Source organism: Onychostoma macrolepis, chromosome 21, assembly GCF_012432095.1.
Source record: "Onychostoma macrolepis isolate SWU-2019 chromosome 21, ASM1243209v1, whole genome shotgun sequence".
Classification (NCBI taxonomy): Eukaryota; Metazoa; Chordata; class Actinopteri; order Cypriniformes; family Cyprinidae; genus Onychostoma; species Onychostoma macrolepis.
Window position 1 is genome coordinate 18,886,709 of NC_081175.1, and position 26,066 is coordinate 18,912,774.

Consider the following 26,066-nt stretch of genomic DNA (forward strand, 5'->3'; position numbering starts at 1 on the left):
TTAGTGAGGACAAGCATAACACGTTTGGACATTGTTTAGACCTGTATGTGGCTAAGTGTAAATGGGGCTTAAGAGAGATCTCAAACAATACACAGGACCGATTCTGGGGGAACAACTTTCCTGTTGCCAGTAACACTTGTGCAATGTCACAACACTGGACACCAGATGCGAAGATGAGGAATGAGCAGTCAGTACCAAAAGCGACTGGATGTAAGAAACGTTGCTTCTCACTCTCTTTTAATATATTTGTCATGTAAACAAGCATACTGTAATAATAATAATCTTCAATGTTGATGCAACAAACAGTGCTTTTTCAGCACACCCACAGGTCCAAACACAGGAAGTGGATGACAGTTGGTTTAACACAGTAACCTAACCTCCAGGGCAGAGTATTTTACACCATGTTCTCAGTGAGAGCACTCTGAGCCCTCTTAGACTTGCACCATGCTTCCCATTTCAGCGGTGAAACATTATCCAGAACAGACAAGTGTTAAAGACTCCAGACAGCATTAACGAACCACTGAGTGAACCGCTGTACATCACCACCTTGTAGCCTGATGACAGCATTTTGTAACATGATCAAAATATCACGCAGAGCATTTATGAAGCACCCAGATACCTTTCAGCATGGTACGTATCCTCATTACCCATTGCGTCGCAGTTTTTAACATGTCACGTAGTGATTAAATATTAATCAAATTCTTTACGAACCAAACATGAATCATAAAGTTCTGTTTGGTTAAGATTTGCACCTCACCATTATTTATATACTATATTACATTTTATATAACAGTGTTGGTCTGTATTAGAACGTCATTTTTAGAGCCAGTGGAAAACCTGGAGTGGAACTGGAGCTGAGTAATTACAGAACACAGGGAGAGGAATTCTCTGTATGTCCATTCCACTAACATATGAGGTTCCAGATTATTTTTTAGTTTTCACGTTGCTTGGTGACTTGATGCTTTGGCTTTTTCCCCCATATAAACTAACAACCATTTTTTTCAGAAATGTATGTTACTTGTAAATTACCAGCTTAGTTTAATTTCTCTTCTAGTTACATATTAATGTACTGGTCCTCTGCACAATGACAAAGTTGAATCTAATCAAATCTACCTTTATTTAACCTAAACCAGATAAAACTGGGAAAAATGATGATATGTAAAGCTAAACTGGTACTGTATTCTAATTAACACTGCACTCAGGTACTTACAAAAGATATGCAAGCTGCCAGGAGAAGAATCCTCACTAAAAGATCCTCAAATTGCTCCACCACCAATTCCCACAGTGATTTTCCTAAAGACAAAAGCATGTGAATACATGATAATAAAGACCAAGGCGTTAAATGCATAAAAAGCGGTGTTAAAAAAAATGCATGACAAAAGATTACCCTCTTCCGCAGGCAATTCTGTGGGACAGCCAAAGATTCACGGCATGGGGGATAAAAAAAAAAAAAAAGATATTCGTAACATTAGATCCTGAAAGTTCAAGTTACAGTAAAATTATCTGCATCATTCAGGCTTCACAGCAAAAGACAACTTCAGCGGTTGGAAAATATATATATATATATATATATTAATACGTAACAAACAGGTCGTTTATATTCACAACACTAATTTCTGTCCAAATCTGTAAAATAAGAATTCTCGCTGGTGGCGAGCAGCAGTGACGTCACGCGCCTTCATTTCGGACACATGCCGGCTGATGAAATGAATCTCGCCGCATGTGCGCCCGCACCCTCACGGGCCTAACAATGCTCTTACACTAGACGAACATTGCGAAATCATCTAAACCTCTTTGCTTTCTATTGCACTGCCGATCCCAGTCTCCTCTGTTAGCATTAGCCGGGCCACGCTCGCTCGCTCACTCACCGTTCGGTCCCCATTTCTCTCGCTGACGCTTCACTTGCTCCAGGCCGAGCCCCGTGCTCTCGTTCACGGCGAAAAAGCTGTAAACTTCCTCCACGGTTTTCGTATGTGCGTTCTCCATCGTGGACGGACGGACACGCTGATTATGAACGGACTCGCAACCCCAAACGAACGGGCTTCTTCAAAGCCTTCAGTCCTGACTCCCAAGACCTTCGGACCCACGAAAAACTTGATCCAAAAACAACCGTGGTGACCTCAGATAAACAGTACACGATAAAAGCAGATGTTAACTTTTTAAGTTCGGGCGTTTAATGAGGAGAAAAGTTACAAAGCCGGACTAATTCGAGCAAAAATTACACAACGCGCATCGTAAACTCGCTGGTTCTTTAAGTTTTTTCGATGCCTGCTGGGAGTCCTAGTAGTCCTGGTTAACCAAACGAAGCTCTTAACTAGTCTTTCGGATCTATCCTCGGCTCATTCCCGTGGATCGCAGCACACTGCCGGTGTTCGCAGCTCTAGCACCATCAGCACCAATCGCGTGTCTCCGCTGTGCCGCTCTCCTGATCCGCATGTACTGCTCTCGCTGTCCGCATGTGGAATGCTCTCATTGGCTGCGCGGGCTCCGGAAATCCCGTTCCTTCCTTTGACTTTTCTTCGTCACGTCAGTGTGGATCAGCTGACCTTCTTGGCCGACGTCACTCCAGATGAAGAAGGGTGTAGTGTAGCACAGAAATGTCCCTGATATGCTCTATATTGAGAGGATAGAGGTGGGGGTGTTTATTCATGCTAGTGATTCGAATTTCTGAACACATTTACCAAAAAGATTCCTTCAGCGACTCATGCACATAGTTACGCCGGTAGGTGGCGACAGAGAATACAGTGGATGATTGTTAAATCACTCACATAACGATTTGCTAAAATATGCAAGTCTAAAAATCTGTTCTGTTATTTTATTATCATCAAGATACGATTTAGTTTTTTAAATTAATATTTTGAATTAGTTTAAATTTTTATAGCTTATTTTTCATTTTAATTTTAGTTGAAGCTTTAGTAATTCTGTTTGTCATTTTTGTCATTTTACACTGTGCACTTAGGTCACGATTTTTCAGTAACGCCAGGCTGGGGCAGAATGTCACATACAAGTCATTCATTAAAATATTTGTTGGTTTGATATATTTTTGCATGTTATCGTTTACAATGTTTGTTGTTTCATGAATCATTTTGTGCGCTATAATGATATTTAATGAACTGTATCTTTTTCCTAGATTATTTTAATGGTGAGAATGTTCAATAGTACATAATGCCTTGCTAAATATTAACCAAAGTACACACAATAAACCCGAGGTTGTTTGTAGTGTGTGTGTGTGTGTGTATATATATATATATATATATATATATATATATATATATATATATATATATATAATTTATATATATATTAGTGTTGGGCAACAATTAATTGCGATTAATCGCATCCAAAATAAAAGTGTACAGTGTATATTTATTATGTATATATACAATACACAAGTTCCTCAGCAAGTAGTTGTGAATCACAGGTGTTTTAAATATAAGGACATGACTGCAGCTGGCAATGAGGCTGAAACCAGCACATCCAGTGCAAGAAGACTTTGACTTTTTAATTAAATTTTGTTTTTTTTAATTTTCTTTATTTTTCTTTATTTGCAATTTTGAGGTGTTCAGTTTTATTTTGGTTTTAGAAAGTAAACGTGATTGCTCTCCTCACAAATCAGCTCTTTCTTGTTTTTGTTACATGTTCTCTATGCCTTGTCTTGGACTTTTATGTCACTTCCTGTCTCCCGTGGTGTTTGTAGTCAGTTTGTATCTTATCTTGTTAAGCTTATTAGCCTCCTGTATATATATAGCCCCAGTTTCTTTAGTTCTTTGTGAGTTGTTGAATGTAATGGTTGTCTGTTTGCCCGTCATTCTGTTCTTTGTTCCCTTTGGTTTTGGTTTATTGTTTGTTCTAGTTTTTCCATGAAATACCTGCACATAGATCCTTGCCTCTGCCTCTTTTCCCCAGCTTCTCCACAACGTTGCAGTTTTTGACTGGCATGTCTTTTTGACTAGTGCATCTTTGAGCCTATATTTAGTATAAGTAAAATACTTAAGTACTGTTAAAATCAGATACTCTAAGACTTTTACTCAAGTTGTTTTGGAATTGGTGACTTGTAGTGGAGTCATTTTCACTGTAAGGTATCTGTACTTTTACTCAAGTATGGTTTTCAGGTACTCTGCACACCTCTGTATACAGGTGCTGGTCATATAATTAGAATATCATCAAAAAGTTGATTTATTTCACTAATTCCATTCAAAAAGTGAAACTTGTATATTATATTCATTTATTACACACAGACTGATACATTTCAAATGTTTATTTCTTTTAATTTTGATGATTAGAGCGTACAGCTCATGAAAGTCAAAAATCAGTATCTCAAAATATTAGAATATTACTTAAGACCAATACAAAGAAAGGATTTTTAGAAATCTTGGCCAACTGAAAAGTATGAAAATGAAAAGTATGAGCATGTACAGCACTCAATACTTAGTTGGGGCTCCTTTTGCCTGAATTACTGCAGCAATGCGGCGTGGCATGGAGTCGATCAGTCTGTGGCACTGCTCAGGTGTTATGAGAGCCCAGGTTGCTCTGATAGTGGCCTTCAGCTCATCTGCATTGTTGGGTCTGGTGTCTCTCATCTTGCTCTTGACAATACCCCATAGATTCTCTATGGGGTTCAGGTCAGGCGAGTTTGCTGGCCAATCAAGCACAGTAACACTATGGTCATTGAACCAGCTTTTGGTACCTTTAGCAGTGTTGGCAGGTGCCAAGTCCTGCTGGAAAATGAAATCAGCATCTCCATAAAGCTTGTCAACAGAAGGAAGCACGAAGTGCTCTAAAATTTCAGGTAGATGGCTGTGTTGACTGTGGACATCAGAAAACACAGTGGACCAACACCAGCAGATGACATGGCAGCCCAAATCATCACTGACTGTGGAAACTTCACACTGGACTTCAAGCAACATGGATTCTGTGTCTCTCCACTCTTCCTTCAGACTCTGGGACCTTGATTTCCAAATGAAATGTAAAATTTACTTTCATCTGAAAAGAGGACTTTGGACCACTGAGCAACAGTCCAGTTCTTTTTCTCCACAGCCCAGTTAAGATGCTTCTGACGTTGTCTCTGGTTCAGAAGTGGCTTGGTAGCCCTTTTCCTGAAGACGTCTGAGCTCGGTGACTCTTGATGCACTGACTCCAGCTTCAGTTCTCTCCTTGTGAAGCTCTCCCAAGTGTTTGAATCGGCTTTGCTTGACTGTATTCTCAAGCTTGCAGTCATCCCTGTTGCTTGTGCACCTTTTCCTACCCAAATTCTTCCTTCCAGTCAACTTTGCATTTAATATGCTTTGATACAGCACTCTGTAAACAGCCACACCTTTCAGTAATGACCTTCTGTGACTTACCCTCTTTGTGGAGGGCGTCAATGTTCGTCTTCTGGATCATTGCCAAGTCAGCAGTCTTCCCCATTATTGTGGTTTCAAAGAACAAGAGATACCCAGAATTTATACTGTAGGGATGGTCATTTATTCAAACTCAAATGTAAATATTCTAATATTTTGAGATACTGATTTTTGACTTTCATGAGCTGTACGCTCTAATCATCAAAATTAAAAGAAATAAACATTTGAAATATATCAGTCTGTGTGTAATGAATGAATATAATATACAAGTTTCACTTTTTGAATGGAATTAGTGAAATAAATAAACTTTTTGATGATATTCTAATTATATGACCAGCACCTGTATACACAGTACACACACATATATAAACATAAACTTTTATTTATGATGTGATAAATTACGATTAATTGTTGCCCAGCACTTATGTACAGTGCATACACTACAAACAACCTTATGCTTTGCAGGTTTATCTTGTGTTCTAGGTTTCTCTAAACCCATTCCTAATTAAAAAGATTATTTATCTTAGATGTTTCTGACTGGTTAAACAGGTAGTTATGCAGCCAAACATTTAAATATTTCTTTTTAGATTGGTGTAGAAAGCAAGCTTCATTTTCTTCACGGGCTTTGAGTTGCACACTGCTTTTCACCATTACCCAGGCATCATTTGCAGAAAAGCTTATAACTTGAACATACAAGATAAGGCCACTCGCTGCACACTGACTCGCTGATGAAAAGGAGGAATGAAACGACATCATAAGATTAACTTGGATCTGGGGTCTGCAGCTGTTTTGCAACACTACAGCCTCAGATAAAAAGATATGAAACTGCTAAATTAGTTTTACTAAAGCTGGGTTGTCATGGAGATACGACATGGTGCTTTCCATGTCGCTTGTTTATGAATCAATCTCATAGTCAAATGTCATTCTTTCCAGTATTATTTGGAAGATAAAGTTGCAAGAAATATTGACTAATTGATTCTGATTCTGAAAGTCATTTAGAACACTTATGGATGAATGCAAAAAAATACATTACTGCACACTGTAGTTCCATAAAAGTTGATTTGGCTCATGGAAACAGAAATGTCCAAAAAAGGCAATCAGCATTATCTTTCAGCTCAGATTCACAGCCCATCTGTCGAGGTCTCTGGCGGTTGCAGTAAAAGGTGATTTTGCTTGACTGACACTATCTTGCATATCTTGACGCCATAACCTCAAATTAGCCTGTTCTGTACTGGTTTATTCTAGATGAAAAGCTGAGGGCTGAGATGGTGGTCCAGATATGCCCTCTGATTACGTCTATGTAAAGTTTCAAACTACATACCGTATAACATATATACCATGATCATGTAAAATTATTATATTATTATGTTTAAAAATAAATAAATTATATGATCTGCTTCGCATGGTCATTTAATTTATGGAAGTATCTGAGAATTTTAAAATTGTTGTTTCCAGGCCTGAAAAGTCCTAAAAAATAATGTAGGTTTTTACTTATTCATTTATTTTTTAATGCTCATAATTTCAAGGCATATAATGTTTTGAACCTGAAATGGTTGAAAATTATTTATGCAGAAATCATGAATGACTAGAAAAATAATAAATAATAAAATAAATTCAAAAGGTTGTGGAAACCTGGATGCTCAGGCGCATTTTCAGGTTTTCATTCCCTACATAGATGATATATTTTAAAAAAAATTGTAAACTTTAAAAAAATAAATCAGTCAATCAAACCCAAAAATGAACATTTGCTAAAAATGTACTCGCCCTCAGGCCATTCAATATGTAGATGACATTGTTTCTTCATCCAAACAGATTACATGTGGATTATTGTGATGTTTTTATCAGATGTTTGGATTCTAATTCTGATGGCACCCATTCACTTCAGAGGATCCATTGCTGAGCAAATCCAAATCTATTGCAAAAAGAAACATACTCATCTACATCTTGGGAAATTTTTTTGGGGTGGACTATTGCTTTAAAAAGAATGTATGAGATTCAAACTATGAAATGCATAGGCATAAACTGCTTTAATTTATAAAGCTTTATAAAGAATAAAGCAAAGAATAATGTTCCCTTTTGTATTGCAACTCCATTCACTAAAAGGTCAGCCGAGTTAGTAATAGCCCATTTATCACACACCTCATGACTGACATTAATTGCAGCAGGCTTGAGAGAGAAAGAGCAGCTCGGTCAGCATCTCAATGAAGTGTCAAGCGGTTTGGGTCAACCTGTTTACAAGACTTTATGGATTTATGTCTTTAACTAATTACAAGATTCTTAAAATAATACAGGAGGTTTAATTGTTCTAGAATTCAGAATTGTTAACTAATAACTATTAGCATTTTTCGATTTGTGTAGTAGCCGTGGTGGTTTAAACAGGTGGTTGGATGACAAAGATGAGTTGGATTGTTTGAATCAATAATAAGACATCCAACAGTTAGGGTTAGGAGAAGAGTCAAATGTTTCCGTAAGATTGCGCTGTGTTCAGTGTACCATCACTTCTCTGTGTAATACAGTGAGTTGACAGATGCATGCTAAACATGTCAACAAAAGATAAGGCACAAGAAAAATCTCTGGTAACCATGCGACAGACAGATCTGCGAGGTATACCGTTCCTCAATGTGTGTGCCATCAGAGGAAACACGTCAGGAAGAGTACACAAAGTCCTCCTTTTGTCACCTGAGCGTGGCTGTTTATTCAGAACCCATCCCCTTGTTTGAGTTTCACGGATGTGGAATGTAGTTGCTAACAACTCTTTCCCATATTCAGTCTATGTTTGGTATCAGTTTCTGGGAAGGGAGCCAAACGTTTGCCTTTTATGGTTCTGTATAAAAGCAAATGTAAGATTCTGGCATGTCAGGAGGATTGTAAAGCTCTCAAGATAAAGGATGGCCCAGGCTTTGTGAATCCTCTCAGATTCACTGATTCAGGCTGATCTGAAGACACAGTTTTGACATATTAAGATATTTTATCAAACCAATAAGCATATATTATAATTTTATAATTTATTAGTAACTAAAAATAAAACTAAACCACAGAATGTCTTCTACTAAGTATCTTTTACTAAGGAATGTTTTGGGAGAAAGTTCACATGAGCAGTGACTGCCACCTAGTGTATTTTATTTGTTATTGCAGGAAACATGTTGTCAGTATACAGTGAATACCATTCACTGTCACTAAAACAAGCCCCAATACTGATTTGTCCGTATAGATTTTTCACAAGAGTTGAGGCTACTTATATTTTGAATTATGCATTGTATTGTGTTGTGTTTTAGGGTTAAATGAAATGTCCGTAACTTAACAGATAATGTCTTGGCAGAAAGGACAGTACTGTCCTGGTACCTAATGTAATATGCAGTAGGCTATACAATATAACTTTTCCGTATTTTCTAGCATTTTTTTCTTACAGTGTAGAAATTAAAAACCAAAATAAACATAAACAATGTAGCCTACAAACTTAACTGTACAACTTTCAAAACTGTTTTAAAAAACAATTGGAGGTCGTGCAATTCATTTATTAACGTAGTAACTTGGCCTATTTCTTGAAGTTCACTTTTTCAAAATGGAGAATGGACAGGGAATGTATATCAGTGTTATCTTAATATTATTTATATAGGCCTACTATAATAATATTTATCACAATTTTTAATTAGCTTTTATTTTTATTTATTTCGTTTTTTATAATTAAACCAAAATTTTAGTTTTAGTATTTTTTGAGCTACGTTTTTTTATTAGTCGTTTTATATTTCGTTTCTTTATAGCTTTCCTATTTCCGTTATTTCAGTTTTAGTTTATTACTTTCACTTCAACTTATTTCAGTTACTTGGCAACATCTGTAATGCTAATCATTCTAATACGTTTTTAAGTTTTACTATGTTTTATAAAATTTTATTTCAGCTTTATTTAAATTACCGAAAATAATTTTAAAGGGTTTATGTTTTAGTAAAATAGAACATTGCTACACATTTATAATTGCGTATATATTCGACATCTATTCACAATTTAGAAAAAATCATTTCTAAATTATATTGTTAAAAATAAAACATTTGATATTTGTGATTTAAGGTTTATTTCTGTTCATAATAAAAGATCACCTATATCTTCAGCGCAGAATAATCAACAAAGTGTTTTGTCCTGTTTACTTCGGCTGTGTTTCAAAACCTAGTGACACAACTACATAGACAGTAATTTTAGGCGTGACGGGCGCGTGCAGCATTGTTGGCCATCATAATTCGGTACGTGCCCAATAAAGATGCCCAAAAACTGCTGTAGTACGCAGCTACCTAGTGACACACAGCCTTTAGGTCAGTGCCAGTATCACATGTATCGGTTGTCGGCGCATGTGAAGTAGATATCAAATACACAGTGCTGAAGTGCAGCGCGTCGAACAACTTTGCTTGCCAACATTAATTTCTCTGACATTATTTCGTCCCATTTTCGTTGGAGACATTATTTATTTTGTTATCATTAGTTAAAATAAAATGACTGAGCAATCGGCCCTGCTTCTGCGAAAACAGCTAGCAGGTAGGTGGCTAACTGTTAGCGTGAGTAGTACAAAATTATGCCATACTAACTATTTTTTATCCGTACCATCAGTACTTTTTAACTAAATGACATGGTGTGTAACGAAACCCACTGTGTCAGTGTTTGTGTAAGAGCTTATGGGCTTCGTATTTCCACTTGTAAAGTTATAAGGTCAGAAGGCTTTGCTAGCATGCTAGCGCCTAATAAGTTGGTGAGGTATAACGTTAAACATGTTGATCTCAAAGCTGATACCTTTTATTTAAGAAAATAACCTATTTATTAGACATAATATTTTAAAATAATGGCAATGAGTGGTAAATACTAATTTTACTGGTCATAATATCAGTTGACTCGTGTTAGTATGCAGTGGGTAAATTAGGAAACAAAACAGCCATTCATTTAGATTTCGTATTACAAAATAAATCGTTTTTAATGCAAAAAGTAGTCACAATATAGTATGAAAAATAGACATTTAGATTAACTTGAAATCATCATTACATAGCAGAAAATGTAATCTAATATCCAATATTGCCAGATACAAATTCTAAATTACAATACATATTATATTTATACACACACACAAATGTGTATATATAATTATATATTTTTTGTAATCAACATGTTTATACCTCACTTACTTGTTTAAAACCTTTGACCTTATTTTACAAGTAAACACACACACACACACATCTGTGTGTATATGCATATGTGTGTATATATATATATATATATATATATATATATATATATATATATATATATATATATATATATATATATATATAATTAGTGCTGTCAATCAGTAAAAAATTTAATGGCGATAATCACAGTCATGGACTGTGACTAATCATGATTAATCACAAGTTTAAAATACTAGGATTTACCTGTAAATGTGTTGAAATAAATGCATGACAAACTAGTTTAAGGAAACAGAACCTTTCACACGTCCACCAGGTATGAGACATAATGCTTATTATTCTTTTATCATTATTCTTTTGTTTTTATTCAGCCATTATCAGCCTTTATACTGGCAATAAAACGTTTACCAAGCCACATCGCTTCAATCCCAGTATACATTTACCCAACTACTATCAAAAGTATTTCTAAATAAATACAACAACAACATTTTCTTGCGACCTTACATTAGTATTATGACAAAATGCATTATGAAGAAGAATTGGACCTGTTCTGGTGCATTAAAGCTAACATTAGCATCATGCTTCATAAGACAATTTATGAGATTAATAGTACACTTTTACTCAGAACTCACTTCAAATTACCATCAAGTGTTTGTAATAACTTCCTTTTACGATCACATGTGGAATTTGGTCGTTTACTGTTGTTAAAATATGCTATTTATAGCCTTTTATATCACTGCACAAATCAGCATTTCAGATGTACACATTCAACTCAAGAAAATCACATACAGACCATATCTATTGTAATCGTGTTTATTATCTTATATAATCTATAGTGGCTGTTGTCATGTTTATTTCTGCTGTGTAAAAGCCTTAACATGTATGCTCTGCTGAAACTCACGTTGTTTGATGTTACAACCGCCTCTCTGTTCTTAAGTTGCCAGGGATACATTCCAAGTATAATACACATTAGTAAAAGGATCTATTTAAATTTTTATTTGTCTATATACACTTTGGGCGGTCGCGGTACATTATAAAAGTAGCCCAAAAAACCGCAACCCACGGATCTGTAATTTTTCCCGCAACTGTATTTTCAAAGTAGCCCACTTGTGCCGTTACCCTGGCAACACTGGTGCGCTGCACCCTCATCACACAATGATAGATAACCTTCCGCGCTGCGATGACGGGAAGAAGTTGGGGTCAAACCTTATCAAACAATTAATTGGCGTTAAAAAAATATTAATGCATTGTAGCAATAGCCAAAAATACATTGTATGGGTCAACATTATCGATTTTTCTTTTATGCCAAATAAAAGTTCCATAAAATGTTCCATTAAGGTATTTTGTAAATTTCCTACCGTAACTATATCAAAACTTAATTTTTGATTAGTAATATACATTGCTAAGAACTTAATTTGGACAACTTTAAAGGTGATTTTCTCAATATTTAGATTTTTTGCACCCTCAGATTCCAGATTTTCAAATAGTTGTGTATCGGCCAAATATTGTCTGATCCTAACAAACCATACATCAATGAAAAGCTTATTTATTCAGCTTGAACAAATTGAAACTTGAAATTGACACTTAAGACTGGTTTTGTATACACACACACACATACATAAGTTTTGCACTGTCAACACTGTTTTTAAAATTAATTTGAGATTATATTTTAAAATAATATCTTTGTTTTACATCTTACAGAGCTCAATAAAAACCCAGTGGAAGGTTTTTCTGCTGGTCTGATTGATGATGATGATATCTATCAGTGGGAGGTTGTCGTGATCGGCCCTCAAGACACACTGTTGTAAGCAACCAATCCTGTTACCATCCATGTGGTGTTTGGGTTTAGCTGTAAGAGTGGCCAGTTGACTAATCTTGTCTAACCAAACCGTTTAATTTTTCTGTTTTTGATTTACAGCGAAGGTGGATTTTTTAAGGCGCATCTCATTTTCCCTCATGATTACCCACTTCGGCCTCCCAAGATGAAGTTTATTACAGAGATTTGGCATCCTAATGGTGAGTGCATGTTGGTGAAATCACTGTCCCCATAGAGACTGGCACTGATATTATTCTTCATCTCTAACCAGTCGCAAAGAACGGGGATGTGTGCATTTCCATCCTACATGAGCCAGGAGAGGACAAATTTGGCTATGAGAAACCTGAGGAGCGTTGGCTGCCCATCCACACTGTAGAGACCATCATGATTAGTGTGATCTCCATGTTAGCTGACCCCAATGGTGACTCGCCAGCCAATGTGGATGCAGCTGTAAGTTTACTGATTTGTGATGATACTGAATCACGTTTTATAAATCGCCATGAAATCACAATGAACATCAGTTTTTTGCAATGTGATGAAGATACAGTAAAAGTTATTCCCATTTTTTAGCAGTTGGGGGTAGAGTTTTCTTTTTTTGTATTTTTGAATTGAAAAGTAATGGAGATTGGTTGGTGGTTATATTGTCAAACTTTGAAGTGTAGCTAATATAACTCATTGTGTGCTCCGTAGATGTTTACTTTTAGAGAAAATATTGATTTATTGTATTCCCTTCAGTTTATTCTTTAAGTTGTCTTAAAAAGATCTTAAATTTATCGACATAAAACATGCAGAAACCCTGTCATTTGTAAAGTACTGAAATATTTAGATTTCATGGTGACTTTATCCTTTCTTCAAAATGTACTAAATGGAATGAGTTTATTTATTAAGGTAGGAAATGCAGCCTTCCTAAAATGTTGTGATATGGATAATACATTATTATAACACGCATTATTATTGTAAAAAAGGTTACTGCATAAATGACAAATAATGAATGATTTTAATGAGAAGCGTTTCCATTTAAGCATCTACATCCTGGATGAAAAAACTCCTTAAAAAGTACTGATAATGACTATCATAGATCCAGTTCCTGATGAATATAAAGTCCCAGATGCATTTTCTTTTCTAATTTCACTCCAAAATGTCACTTAATTTAAATAAAATGGGTTTTAAATGCATGTTCAAGACTGAAACTCTCACATTTGTGATTGGCTTGCAGAAAGAATGGCGAGAGGATCCCAACGGTGAGTTCAAGAGGAAAGTCGCCCGCTGTGTGAGGAAAAGCCAAGAAATGGCATTCGACTAGACGGCCCATCACTGTTTCGTTTAGTACATATCAATTCCATCTCCATATCTTGGTCAAAGACAGTTTGAGGATTTATTTCAGCATTGATTTTAAAACCCATGACAAGCTCATATCAATTTAATAGGTTTAACTGATGTGTTGGATCACCTTCATGTGTGGCAAAGCTTTATCGCGTGTATTGAATTCTAACCAGCCCCCCTAGACATGCCAATTACAAACTTTAATAGGCGATCACCGTTATTTTAGTCACCAGTTATTTGGGTTTGCACCATTTAGGGATATCAGCAAAGCCACCGTAGAATAAATTTTTTTCTTTTCTTTTTTTTTTATCTGAATGTGTGAGTTATAGCACGTTTCGTTAATGTCGATTACCCTCCACCCTCTAGTGTGTCTGAATTATTTATTATCTTAATTATGATGAAATGTACTGCATGACACTTGTGTTTTGACTCGCTTTTTTTATCTGCCACTGAGCCATCAATTTTGAACAAAGTCTTTTATGCAATTCTGGCGTGTTTTGTGCGTTTATGGTACTAGTAGAGGCTGATGGTCAGAATCGATGCTGATTTTCCTTCTCACTGACATGTCAGACAGCCCTATTCCCTTAAAAAAAAAAAACAATACCGCAGATGTCTCTCAAAGGGCCATCTCTTTCTCTGCTGCCTTAAGTTGTTCTCCTATTGGAAAGGAAAATTGTATTCAGTGATGTCAAGTCCGTCTCAATGTCTAGTCGGTTTTTGAGCTGGAATCCTCTTTTGGACAAACCAAAAAGTTAGATATTTGCATGAGAGACAGAGAATATTTTTTGTATAAATGGTAAGCTCAAAAGCTGTATTTTTTGTGTATGTAAATATTATGTATTGTACCATAGCTCTATCAGTCATTTGTTTGTGACGTTTCCCCCCACATGTAGTTTTGTAATCACATTTATGACTGTATCCTATTCACTCTTGTGTTCCCCAAAGGTCCCATCATGTAATTGCTCATTAAAATGTAGCATTTGTCTTACATATCTAGTGTTTGTCCTTATGTTTTATTCTTTTTTTTTTTTTTAGTCTTGCCTTTGTCTTGTTTATGTCTCGTGTCAGTCATGTCAAAAGCAGTTACCTCACATAACTTCTAACGGTGCATACGATTCTTGGCAACACATCTTTTAGGATCTTGTCTGTGTGAGATTTGTTGGGTGTTGTGTACTAATGCAAATGTAATTGTATTGTTCAAAAGACAGAAAACTATTTTAAGCAATAAGTTGTTCATTTCCAGTTGGTCTCAGTCACGTTTTGATTTGATTCAGTGGTGTGTTACTGGTGTGAAACTTACTTTTCTCCAGTTTGTGTGGCAGAATATTGATTTTTGAGCACTAAATATGGAGGAATGACATTTCTGCAGCAATCATTTATGCTGTTTAATAAGTTCGGATAAATAAAACGATTATGAACTTACTACACACCAAGCAGTGTTGTTATTGTTAACTGAAACTATTAAAATTGTTTTGTTAATTGAAATAGGGCTGAAATAAAATACTAGATATTAAATATTAGACGAAAAACTTAGAAATGACAGATGTCGCCTAGCTGTTTTTCTTTAATAGATTTTTATTTGATTGGCTTCCGTTTTATACGACAGGCCAGAAATCAAATATACTTGATATCACCAGTAAAAAAATCTCAGGGTAAACACTCGCATACACATTAAAGAAAAAAAAAAAAACAGACAATAAAGAAAAAAATCCATCCACATCCCACGCAGAAAAACCCAAGAGAGATCCTGAGTGGTTTCTTACTGGCCAGGTGCAGACAGACTTTTGTTCATGAACTGTTTCTTCACAAAACAAACCCACCACTGTAGAAGAAAAATAGATATTATTATCAACATTTGAATTTAGTTTAATATCATGAATTTGAAACATAAGACACTAATGATGTTTTGGTGAATCTCAAAAAATGGTTAAGAAATGTCCAAGTTGTATTTCAGTGTCTCCAAGCAATGTGCTTAATTGTCATGAAAATAATGTCACAATGAAAAAAAACAAACAAACAAAAAAAAAAACACTAAACAACATAACATACAACATACAAAAATGTGCTTAAATGTCTTTAAAAAAACAAAGCCACTATATAAAAAAATAGTTTTCACAATTTTTGGTTTGTATTATTACAGTAACAAGACCTGGGAGGGAACATGTTTATATGTCATGAATATAATGTTACAATGCACAAAACACTAAAAACAAAAAACAACAACACTCATTTAAACATAAAACATATGTTGCATAGACTTAAAGAAATATGTGTCTTGTTTAAAAAAAAATTCTAAAAAACTTTTTACAATTAAGTTTTATTTTTTGCATTGTAGTAACAATGGAGGAAAACTGTACTTAATTGTAATTAAAATATCACAATGCACAAAAATATATACAATTAACTAAATGCATAAAATGTCTATAAAAGCTTCTCTTGCTTTTGTCAATCACCTTGATTTGACAGATAATATTTCAATATGCCTCACCTTGCTTGGTTTGTCTGTCTGAGGGTCAAACACACGGTCACACAATCTCAGTCCCGTCTCCTGTCGGATTTGTTGCAGGTAAGCCCTCATCGTTTCTGTCCAGGAGAAAAACACGGTATCTAGATCAATTCTGTAATCAGCAATAAAACTGCTAATAAACTATAAAGAAGGTCTCAAACAGACCCAGGTAAGTGTTGACTTCACTGTGCCATACCTTCCTCCTGTTTGTTAGAGGGTTTAACATACATGGCATTCAGAGGGAAGCCAGGCTCTCCAGGGATGGGAAAGTTGGTAATTCCCAGTGTGTACATCTCCTTCTCCCCTTGACCCCTTGAACTGCACTATAGATCATTTATGAGATTGTAGTTAGATAATGTATGAAGCACAAACTATGAGAAAAATGAACAACACCTGACAAATGATTCATCACTGAATGTTTGAAATACACAATGAAGGTTTTATTCTTCAACAGTTACCTTCTGGAGCTTCTTGAGACATTCAGAGATGTAAAGAGTGGTGTAGATCAAAGTCCGATCTGCCTCATTCTATCAAAAGCATAAAAGTGAATATTTCAATACAAAATCTCAACAATAAAAGTGATATCAAACCTGATTATGAAAGGTAAAAAAACCATGTGTATATACATATATAAAGAGTTCAAATCAGGATGCAGTGAGAATGTATTCTTCTCTCTCAGGTCAGAACTATGAATACATGTTTAGACAGGCAAGGCATTTTTTTAGGCTCCAGCACAGCATGGTGTACAGTCATTCGTCTTACCTTAATTTCATAGTTCTTGAAGAAAACATTGGCTTTGAAGTAGTAGATGGCCTCGTCGACAATATCGGTGTCTTTGGCTGAATATGGAAACAGGAAGGAAGAGTTGATTTGTCAAATACCCTTTACTAGAGATGGCCATTTAAGGAAGTACCACATACAACTCTGATCTCACAGGACTGTCTGAAATCAAGCAAACTTCCTTACTTTCTTTAGGAGCAGGACCCTTAAACTGTGTTTTGAGGGGCAGCATTGCCATATTCCCCACCATTTTGGTGTCTGCATCCATCAGGCTTGAGTGGTAAGCCTGAAGAAATTGGAACATCACAAAAAATACAAGAGTTACTTAGTAATATTTATTTAATATAGCAAATTTGTTTTAAAATGACCAATGTTTAAAGAAAATCAGCCATCACTGAGCTGAATGCAAATGAGGAAATCCAGTTGTTTGCATCATGGACAGACGCACAAATTCCGTTTCTAACACATTTCTGACACTTACATATACATACTTGGCAATAATGCATAAAGATAAAAAAACATAATAAAATGTGCCTTTGTAAAACTGTTGCATTTGTAGAAAAACGGCCAGAGTACGGTGATGTATATGTTAGCTCTATGGCTAATAACGCCAAAATATTTTTCTAGTTCGCCGTTGCTCTAAACGTGGCACAACAAACTGCTCATAACGCAAACAACTGCACTCACCGTCTAAATTACTACGTTTAATGATTTCTTACCGGCATTTTGGCACAATACGTCCCAAATCTGGCAGGCAAAAATGAATATGTCAGCGATGCAAGCCGCCGCTTCCGCTGTCGCACCCAACACCGATACAGGAAGTTTCCAGTACAATATCCCGCCATAACCACCGGGGGCGCCGAGGATAACAGCTTTACCTCACTTCTGCTTTTTTCCCCCAGCAAAATTTATTTTTAAGATTTTTAATATCACTTCTTTTAAGTAGTCTAAATATGTTGCATGTGCCATTTAAAAAAATGTCCACACACACGATTTTGATGGACATACCGACCAACCATTTGCTGTACCTACCAAGACAACATAAGTGCATTAGGATGTAACCAAATATTGATGACTGGGGCCAAATATAAGTTTAACAGTCCACTATTGAATAACTCATAATGAAAAGCTACTATTCCACATGTCTCTAAGGCTGATAATACATGGGTCAACTTTTTGAGCAACGTTGCCATCAACGGTCACCAAGTTAAGACACAGGACCCATGACCAGAAATATATATGTAAACAGAAATGTGTTACCAATCCTCTGTGAGAAAGCACCCAGTCAAAATTGCTCAAAATGTTGCCCTGTGTATCATCAGCCTAAGGATTCTACACCATTATGTTGTGACAGATGTAATGGCTGAATTTTTTAACAAAATTAAAACACCACATTTGTCATTTCCATATTTTTATTGCAAAAATAAATATGCACTTCTAAAAAATGGATTACATTTTATAAAACTCTGCTAAGTTTGAGGCATTGCACAGGTTATGGTTGCCTACTTCAGCTAATGACATTATGAATGACAGCGACACAAAATATAATTTAAATAATTGAAACTCTTAATTAGTGGAACAAATCTGGGTGGCTTTGAAGTATGATCTCTGTCCTTGCTCAAGAATCATCTCGGTCTTGGAAGAACTCATCAAAGTTTGTGTTACTGGGTTCCCCATCAATTTCCTGGACAAAAAAGGGAAAAAATAATAAAAAAAATAAATAAAAAAATCAGCAGTTGTGCAAAATGCTAATTTTGTTGTAATCTAAAACTAATTTAGTTTAAACAGCTGTTTTTATAATAAACAAGCTACAGAAATATATCTTTGAATTGAATATCAGTTCATAGCATATGGCAGTAATCTTATGCACAGACCTTGGGCTCTTTAAACTCCAGGTCTTCACCATATTGTATGGAGAAATCAATGTGCTGCAGGACAATGTTGATGCCCTCCTCATCAGTGCGGTCAAAGGGCAGGAAACGAACCATACTGTAATCATCAATCTAAAGAAAACAGTGCCTTCTTAGTAATTTACTACAGAATGATTGTAAACTTGACATTGAAAGTGATTATGAAAGATGCTAGGGCTGAACGATTAATCAAAATCAAAAAAACAAAGTTGCTTAGTGCAATTATCAAAAAGGTAAGGCAGTGATTTAAATATATATATGCTGTGTGCTTCTGAGTAAAGCATTTTACCAGATCTGTAACAAGAAATTTTTATAAACCTGTAGCCAACAAAAGAGAGCTTTAGGGCTCCCTGTGGTTTTGTGTTGTAGTGTAAAATAAAATTATTATGAGTATCATATTATTATAATTTTTTTTACATTGATTTAGCACAACTAAATTAGTAATATATTTATTTTGTTCAATGTTTTTAATTAATAATTATTATTATCATCATTTTGTAGTCATATTGGTATATAATCAAAATTGTGCAGTCAAACAAACCTGAATTTTTTTTTTTTAAATTGTAATCACAATTTTTAGAATTAAAAAAAATTCTAAATTTCCCTATTTCTCAGTGCCTCAAGGCATAATCTTTGTAATTGTAACTTACCAAACCACATATGGCCTTGGTTAATTTCCTGAATTTCTTGCTTGTCAAAGATACAGAATTGTCCTCCATCATTGAGTACATATCCGGGTCCAGATACCTGCAAATAAAATAAAAAACACAGTCTGTCATGTAAATCTAGGTTGAAGTGAATTCTAAATAGATCCCATTATGTGAACATACTTCTCTATTTCCTTCTTAGACTTTGGACTGAGTAGATCCATTTTGGTCATTATGTTGACTTGTGGGATTTCTAACATCACCATAGCACTCAAAGCAGCCATAACTCCAGAGATAAACTAGATAAAAAAAAAAATACAACAAACATAAAATTGAGGTTTTTACTATTTCAATCATTTCTTAACCAAATCGCCAAAAATCCAGCCCATGCTTGCTTCATTTCCTTCATTAATTTTTTTTGTCATTGCCATGTGCCAAACATTACCTTGAAGGTCTCGACCATGAACTGTGAGTCGACCAGGAAGACTCCACACACGCGAAACTCCCACTGCTGCAGTTGCTCCACAAGCTGCTTCATTACAGGCAGATGTGTACAGCTCGATCTGACCTGCAGTCCAGAGGACACAATGCTCTGTATCATTCCATGCCAATCCACAACAGCACCACACATCTGGTACATCACCTCTTACCAGGGCAATCAAACAGTATGTAGTCATCCTCCACATGACCAAGACTCTCCTCCAGCCAGTCAAAGTTGTTGGAGAAGTACTCCATACAGAAGATCAGTCCTCCATTGGGGCCGAATCTCAGAGAGTCATCCTCCATAACGTCATCTACCTGGATCAGTTCTCGAATGTCTGTATACAGTGAAAATTGTAACATTAAATGTCTTTAGAAATAAGCATGTTACAGAAATGACATTTATTGAGCTCGTGGCCCTCTGTCTGAGAAAAGGGAGTGTGACTGAATTTCTTGGCAAAAAAGGCTTTTGAATGTAAACATACATACAGTTTTATCTTAATGTCAAATGCTTAATTTAATGTCAAATGCTAAAGCTACCTTGGCTTTGAGGTAGGGGCAGTTGCAACCCTACTTATCAAATACAAATTGTATGACTTTTGAATGTTTTAAATATGCAATTCAAAAGTATTTATTTGAAGACTCTGACCTCTTAACTTTAAAGAATCATTATGAAATCCAAATTCAATTCCTGTCTATATTCTAAATGCAAATGATCCATCTTATTGTGAATGATTCATCCATATATGTCTCTTTTTTGACTTTGTAATATTTAATGAAAAGTTCACTTAATTAGTTATAATTAGATTGTTTCATTGTTTATTACAAATACTGAAATAATTTTATTACTATTATTATTATTTTTAACAAAATAAAATCTGCACATTACAGTCTGTCAGTGAAACACTTGACTGATCCAAAAAACCTTCTGATATAAACTTCTCAAAAGTTCTGAGGGTGTATTTTACTCTCTCTCTGTCTGTGTCTGTCTGTGTGTGTGTGTATATTGATTCCTGACCTGCCATGACAGGATACTCAAAATGCTCTGCAGCTGGATCCAGATTCACCACCTGTACTGATCGGTTGAGGTTCTGACAATGCTCTAACATTGTGGCGCAGTACGTACTCTGAAAAAAGGGAAAAAGTTAGGATTTAATATAGAAACCACATAGTAAGCAACGATATTGATGGTTCAAGTATTGTATTAAAATAATTACGATCAGTGCAGACCAGACTGGTGCTTTACATTTAACAATACAGCATAGATATACACACAATAAAGTAAAATCATAATTATTAGGATCATTTAGTATGTTAACCTAACTAGTCCTCCTGGTACTGAATTAACGTTAACTTACCTTTCCACTTCCGGCAGGACCCATCACTAGCTGCGCGTATCGAGGCATTGTTCTGCTGCTCCAACAGAACTAGATGGTATGCCGTTTCAAAACGTTATTTGCCTCAGCGATGTGTTCCACTTACAATATCTACAGTAGCCATGCTGTTTTCCGTCACCTACGGAAGCCCGCTGAGGTCAAAACACTGTAAACGCACGCGCACAACCGGAGGCTGCAGTTTCAGGTCCGCAGTTCTAGGACCGCATTTCTAGGACCCTGTTTTTTTGTAACAGCGCCACCTACCGAATTGGATCACCGAAGATGGACGACATGGACAGCAATCAAAGTGTAAGTAACTTTACCGATTTTCAGTATCTAATAATAAGAAAGCTATGAAGACTGTCAGAATTTGCTCTGCACTTAAAGTTTTCGTGTAGGAAGTCTTATGTCAAAAAATGGACCTTTACTGCATTTGTTATTATTATTATTTTAAATTATTATTATTTTTCCTTTATTTATTTATTTTTTGTGTGAATTTTTTACTGTTTTATTTTATTATTGTCTGTTCAAGTGTTATGTGGGTATTTTGTACTATTTTGGATGTTCTTGATTTCAGCAATAAAAAATAAATAAATAAATAAAAACCTGTACTGATTTTCAATTAAGTTTTATTTTATAACGTTAAAACGATGCAAAGTTTACATAGCCAAAGTGAGAAGTGCTAAGAAAAAATAATAATTCCCACGAATTAAGAATTTGTTTGCTAGTTTTGATTATTACGACTTTCTTAAATCGTGGCCATGATTTAATTAAGCCTTGTTGACTTAATGACTGTGATAAGTAAATCTAGCCAGCACATTAATTAAACTTAAAAAGATGATAAAAGCATGTTGATGTGAGATGTGTTAGATACCTGTAGCTTACTGAATTAGTGTGAAAATACTCATTGTTTTACCATATTAATTAAGTATAAATCATCTTTCATAATTAAAGTGCTATCTCTGAGGAAATCCACATTCAGGCTTTCGATGACTGCACCCAGGGTCGTTCCTGGCTGACACGGGGCCCGGTGCGAGGTAGGGAGCGGGGCCCCCCTCTGTCCATTCATGATCTGTTCGCCACGGGGCCCCCTCACAGCGCGGGGCCCGGTGCGACCGCACCAGTTGCACCGCCCAAAGGATGGCCCTGACTGCACCGCAGAGGAAAAGAGACTGGTGGACTTCATTGTAAAGTTACTGGGATCAGAGGAGCGTTTGGTGATACTTTAACAATGTTCACATTTATTTATCATTACAGACATAGTATAGGTTCACCAAGGGCCTTAATTAGGAATAACATTAACAGTATATTTTATTGTATAAATTATTGTATCTTTATCTTAAATGTATCAATTTCCTCAAAATAACTGTTTTTGCACCATGGTTTGCCCATAGGGTGTACTCAAAGGGAAGCCCTAAAATTTCCTCGACAGTGAGGAACAACAGAACATCCTTTTTGTCTATTTGAGAGGAGCACTGCATAGGACAACAACACAACTGAGCTTCACAGATGGAGTGCAGTTCATCTGTGGTGTTCTTATTACAAACAGAGGTATGTCGGACCATGTAATGTGTTTGTATGTTTTCCTGCTCCTACACTTACAAAATCTACTGTATAAACTCCTACTCGTGTATGGACCTATGTATAATGGCTTGCTGTTCGGTAGTGGTATAATAGTGTGCTTAAATTAACCGTTTTTTCATGCCCTGGCTGTCCTATGGAATTTGTCCTTGCAGGAGGCTGAGCAGGTCTTCCTTTCTGGTCCGGATTATCATTACAGGTCAGAGTAGAATATGAATTATTTTTTGCACAATGCCCAGTGCACCCTGATATTTCTGTTAACCCAACAGTGATTGTTCTCTGATAACTATTTCAGTGAAATGGAAGATTTTAATAGAAGGATTGATGGTGACACTTTCTTTGAAGCCTGTATTTATAATATATTTAATACATTAATGAATGAATAATGCATTATAAGAAACCTTATAATATGTTGTATCATCTTATAAATAATCATAAGAACCGTTTTAATGTATTATAATACTTATTTGTGGTTAAGAGTATGGTGATTTATAACACAAAATGAACATGTTGCATCCACTTAAGTTACAATGAATTATATTTCTCATAGCCATTGTTTAAGATCTGCACAATAACTTAGTACTTATTAGTGTTTTTACTGTAAAATAACAAATACAAAGTCTTCATGAAAACATTCCAAAAGGCTTTATAATGTGGTTGTATTATTTGGTCTTTGTCTGCTTTAAGTGAAGTAACATCATTGTACTTAAAGCAAACAAAGACCACTTATAAATAATAATAATAATAATAATAATATTTTTTTTCTCAAACAGCCATAAGATCGGATATCAAATCAGATGAACGTGTACACATTTGCTTTGAACTATTTTTAATTGTAATATCAGTTTGATTATTTTGATGGTACCCTTTAGACAACTGTTGATAAGTAACTCTGCCACTACATGTCAACTAGCAGTCATTAGAGTATTAGTAGTATGTCTAAATATCCGGTAACACTTTATTTTGATGGTTCACCAACAGACATTCTCCTGACTATAAGCAACTTTGCAAGTACATCAATTTATTCTACCAACCTTAATCTAAGCCTACTAATACTCTAATGAGAGTTAGTTGACATGTAGTTGCAAAGTTACTTATAGTCAATAGACTAAAGGGGGCAATCAAAATAAAATGTAATCTAATATAAAAAAACAAACAAAAAAAAAACACACACACACATTGCATTTTTTAGTTTGAAAGTATTACAACTGATCTTAAACTAGCAAAATTAACATTAACCTCACAGGAAACACTCAACCACTCCTAACTACTCACAAGATGTAGTAAGATACTGTCCATATCTTAAATAAACAATGTTAAGATATGAGATAATCCATTGTAAATTAAATGGATTTATTATGGTATTCATTGTGTGTTATACATAATCATACTCTTAAAAGTTATAACCACAAATGCGTAAGTATTATAATGTATTATAATTGTTGTTATGATTATTTATGAGATGATACAACATATTATAAGTTTTTTTTTTATAATGCTTTATGCATTAATTATAATGACTTATTACACTATTTTTTTATATTTAATACTGTAAAGCTGCTTCGACACAATCTGCATTATTAAAAGCACTATATAAATAAAGGTGACCTGACTTGACTCAAGAATATCCTTATAATTCGGGGAAGTCGTGGCCTAATGATTAGAGAGTTTCCTGTGAGGTTAATGTTAGAGAGTCGGACTTGTAACCCAAAGATCGTGGGTTCGAGTCTCAGGTCCGGCAGGGATCGTAGGTGGGGGTGAATAACCAGCGCTCTCTCCACCTTCAATACCACGACTGAGGTGCCCTTGAGCAATGCACCGAACCCCCAGCTGCTCCCCGGGCGCCGCAGCAAAATTGGCTGCCCACTGCTCTGGGTGTGTGTGTGCACTTTGGATGGGATAAATGCAGAGCACTAATTCCGAGTATGGGTTACCATACTTGGCCACATGTCACTTGTCACTTCACTTCATAATGTATTATAAATACGGGCTTCATAGAAAGTGTTACCAGATTGACAAACAATTGAGGAAAGAAGAGAGAACATTCAGTTGGTGGGTATTGCTCTTATGTACTAAAATTTGGAGTTTAAAGTTTGGAGTTAGATGTCAGTAACATGATTATTCTGTTTGGTTCTCTCTCTCTACAACCCCAACAGTGCATAAGTGTTAAATCAGAAAGATATATTACAGAGTGAAACATGTTTCTTATTTAATTCTCTCTACCTTTCTCTCTTTTTATCTCTCTCAGGAGTTGAAGCCTACAGCCTTTCTGCCCATGCAGCAACTGATGGAAAAGGGGGTCTTTTTTACGATGTTGTATTACGTGTTATTTAAAAAATGAGTATATATATAAATATAAATTCTTGAATCATTCTTAGGTCGTGTCTTGCCTCTTCATAAACTTTTAAACATCTGGCTGTAATTTAATGACTGCACATGCTGATTTCATTTGATTCCATCTTTATTAGGCTATACCTGATAATGAGCTAATTAATTAAATTTAAGGGGTTAATCAATATATTTCAAGACTTAAAGGGATAGTTCACCCAAAAATGAAAATTCTGTCATCATTTACTCACCCTCAAGTAGTTCCAAACCTGTTTAACCTCTTTGTTCTGCTGAACACAAAGGAAGATATTCTGAAGAATGTGAGAAACAGAGCAGTTCTGGGGCACCATTGACTTCCATGGTATTTTTTCCTACTATGAAGTCAATGGTGCTAAAACAGCCTAGTTACAAACTTTCTTCAAATATCTTCCTTTGTCGACAACAAGTAAAATCTGAGTTTGGAACTGCTGAGTAAATGATGACAGAATGTTCATTACAGGTGAACTCACTAAACTCTTCACTACGTTGTTTAAAGATTGAAATACATTTTCATTTATATTTTGTGTAAATTCATTTAAATTTAAAATTGTTACTCAAAACAGGTATTACACACTTTGTAATTAACATTTGCTTCATTATAAATAAAAAATATCAGGAAATAAAAAATGTTCTTGAGATTCAATGTCTTTAACAACGTGTACAAACGTTACTACAAACTATACCACAAGGGTCCTAAAAATGCGGTCCTGAAACTGCAGCCTCCGCTATCATCCAATTCGGTAGGTGGCGCTTTTACAAAGGAATAGGGTCCTAGAACT

The 26,066-nt window shown here is 35.4% G+C and overlaps 4 protein-coding genes and 1 long non-coding RNA gene across 5 annotated transcripts in view; 2 read left to right on the forward strand and 3 right to left on the reverse strand.

The window, feature by feature from the left end:
• Nucleotides 1-2,631, reverse strand: part of atp2a2b (ATPase sarcoplasmic/endoplasmic reticulum Ca2+ transporting 2b) — a 36,991-nt gene extending 34,360 nt beyond the window's left edge. Inside the window, exons 1-3 of the mRNA XM_058757792.1 lie at nt 1,869-2,631; nt 1,388-1,405; nt 1,211-1,293 (exon numbers count right to left, since the gene is read on the reverse strand). Of these exons, the coding sequence (XP_058613775.1) occupies nt 1,211-1,293; nt 1,388-1,405; nt 1,869-1,986 (219 nt within the window). The 5' untranslated portion in view covers nt 1,987-2,631. The remainder of the gene's footprint in view (nt 1-1,210; nt 1,294-1,387; nt 1,406-1,868) is intronic.
• A 6,985-nt stretch (nt 2,632-9,616) lies between these two features.
• ube2g1b (ubiquitin-conjugating enzyme E2G 1b (UBC7 homolog, yeast)) lies at nt 9,617-14,628 on the forward strand. Its single transcript, XM_058758388.1, has 5 exons — nt 9,617-9,863; nt 12,203-12,305; nt 12,420-12,517; nt 12,589-12,767; nt 13,534-14,628. Exons 1-5 carry the CDS (start codon nt 9,821-9,823, stop codon nt 13,618-13,620), a joined length of 510 nt encoding a protein of 169 aa, XP_058614371.1. The 5' UTR covers nt 9,617-9,820; the 3' UTR covers nt 13,621-14,628.
• Nucleotides 14,629-15,011: 383 nt separating this feature from the next.
• arpc3 (actin related protein 2/3 complex, subunit 3) lies at nt 15,012-17,798 on the reverse strand. The gene is made up of 7 exons (XM_058758387.1): nt 17,646-17,798; nt 17,113-17,212; nt 16,909-16,985; nt 16,605-16,673; nt 16,343-16,469; nt 16,129-16,223; nt 15,012-15,462 (listed from the first exon to the last, which is right to left on the reverse strand). Exons 1-7 carry the CDS (start codon nt 17,769-17,771, stop codon nt 15,400-15,402), a joined length of 657 nt encoding a protein of 218 aa, XP_058614370.1. The 5' UTR covers nt 17,772-17,798; the 3' UTR covers nt 15,012-15,399.
• A 512-nt stretch (nt 17,799-18,310) lies between these two features.
• Nucleotides 18,311-21,524, reverse strand: gpn3 (GPN-loop GTPase 3). Its single transcript, XM_058758389.1, has 8 exons — nt 21,322-21,524; nt 20,982-21,090; nt 20,127-20,301; nt 19,929-20,046; nt 19,667-19,782; nt 19,487-19,583; nt 18,801-18,929; nt 18,311-18,610 (listed from the first exon to the last, which is right to left on the reverse strand). Exons 1-8 carry the CDS (start codon nt 21,367-21,369, stop codon nt 18,545-18,547), a joined length of 858 nt encoding a protein of 285 aa, XP_058614372.1. The 5' UTR covers nt 21,370-21,524; the 3' UTR covers nt 18,311-18,544.
• Nucleotides 21,520-25,463, forward strand: LOC131528920 (uncharacterized). Its single transcript, XR_009267952.1, has 5 exons — nt 21,520-21,648; nt 22,294-22,556; nt 22,734-22,890; nt 23,076-23,119; nt 25,169-25,463. It is a non-coding gene; the product is annotated as an uncharacterized LOC131528920 (long non-coding RNA).
• The last annotated feature ends 603 nt before the right edge of the window (nt 25,464-26,066 follow it).

Bases quoted from the DNA above. Each gene is read 5' to 3' on its own strand.
- ube2g1b (XM_058758388.1), top strand. From the start codon at position 9,821: ATGACTGAGCAATCGGCCCTGCTTCTGCGAAAACAGCTAGCAG. The intron at 9,864-12,202 runs GTAGGTGGCTAA...TACATCTTACAG, and splicing joins TCTGCGAAAACAGCTAGCAG to AGCTCAATAAAAACCCAGTG. The intron at 12,518-12,588 runs GTGAGTGCATGT...ATCTCTAACCAG, and splicing joins AGAGATTTGGCATCCTAATG to TCGCAAAGAACGGGGATGTG.
- arpc3 (XM_058758387.1), bottom strand. From the start codon at position 17,771: ATGGCGGGATATTGTACTGGAAACTTCCTGTATCGGTGTTGGGTGCGA. The intron at 16,986-17,112 runs GTAAGGAAGTTT...TTCCATATTCAG, and splicing joins GGGTCCTGCTCCTAAAGAAA to CCAAAGACACCGATATTGTC. The intron at 15,463-16,128 runs GTGAGGCATATT...TTTCTTCTACAG, and splicing joins AGACAGACAAACCAAGCAAG to TGGTGGGTTTGTTTTGTGAA.
- gpn3 (XM_058758389.1), bottom strand. From the start codon at position 21,369: ATGCCTCGATACGCGCAGCTAGTGATGGGTCCTGCCGGAAGTGGAAAG. The intron at 20,047-20,126 runs GTGATGTACCAG...ACTGCAGGTCAG, and splicing joins TTTGATTGCCCTGGTAAGAG to ATCGAGCTGTACACATCTGC. The intron at 19,584-19,666 runs GTATGTTCACAT...TTTTATTTGCAG, and splicing joins TCTAAGAAGGAAATAGAGAA to GTATCTGGACCCGGATATGT.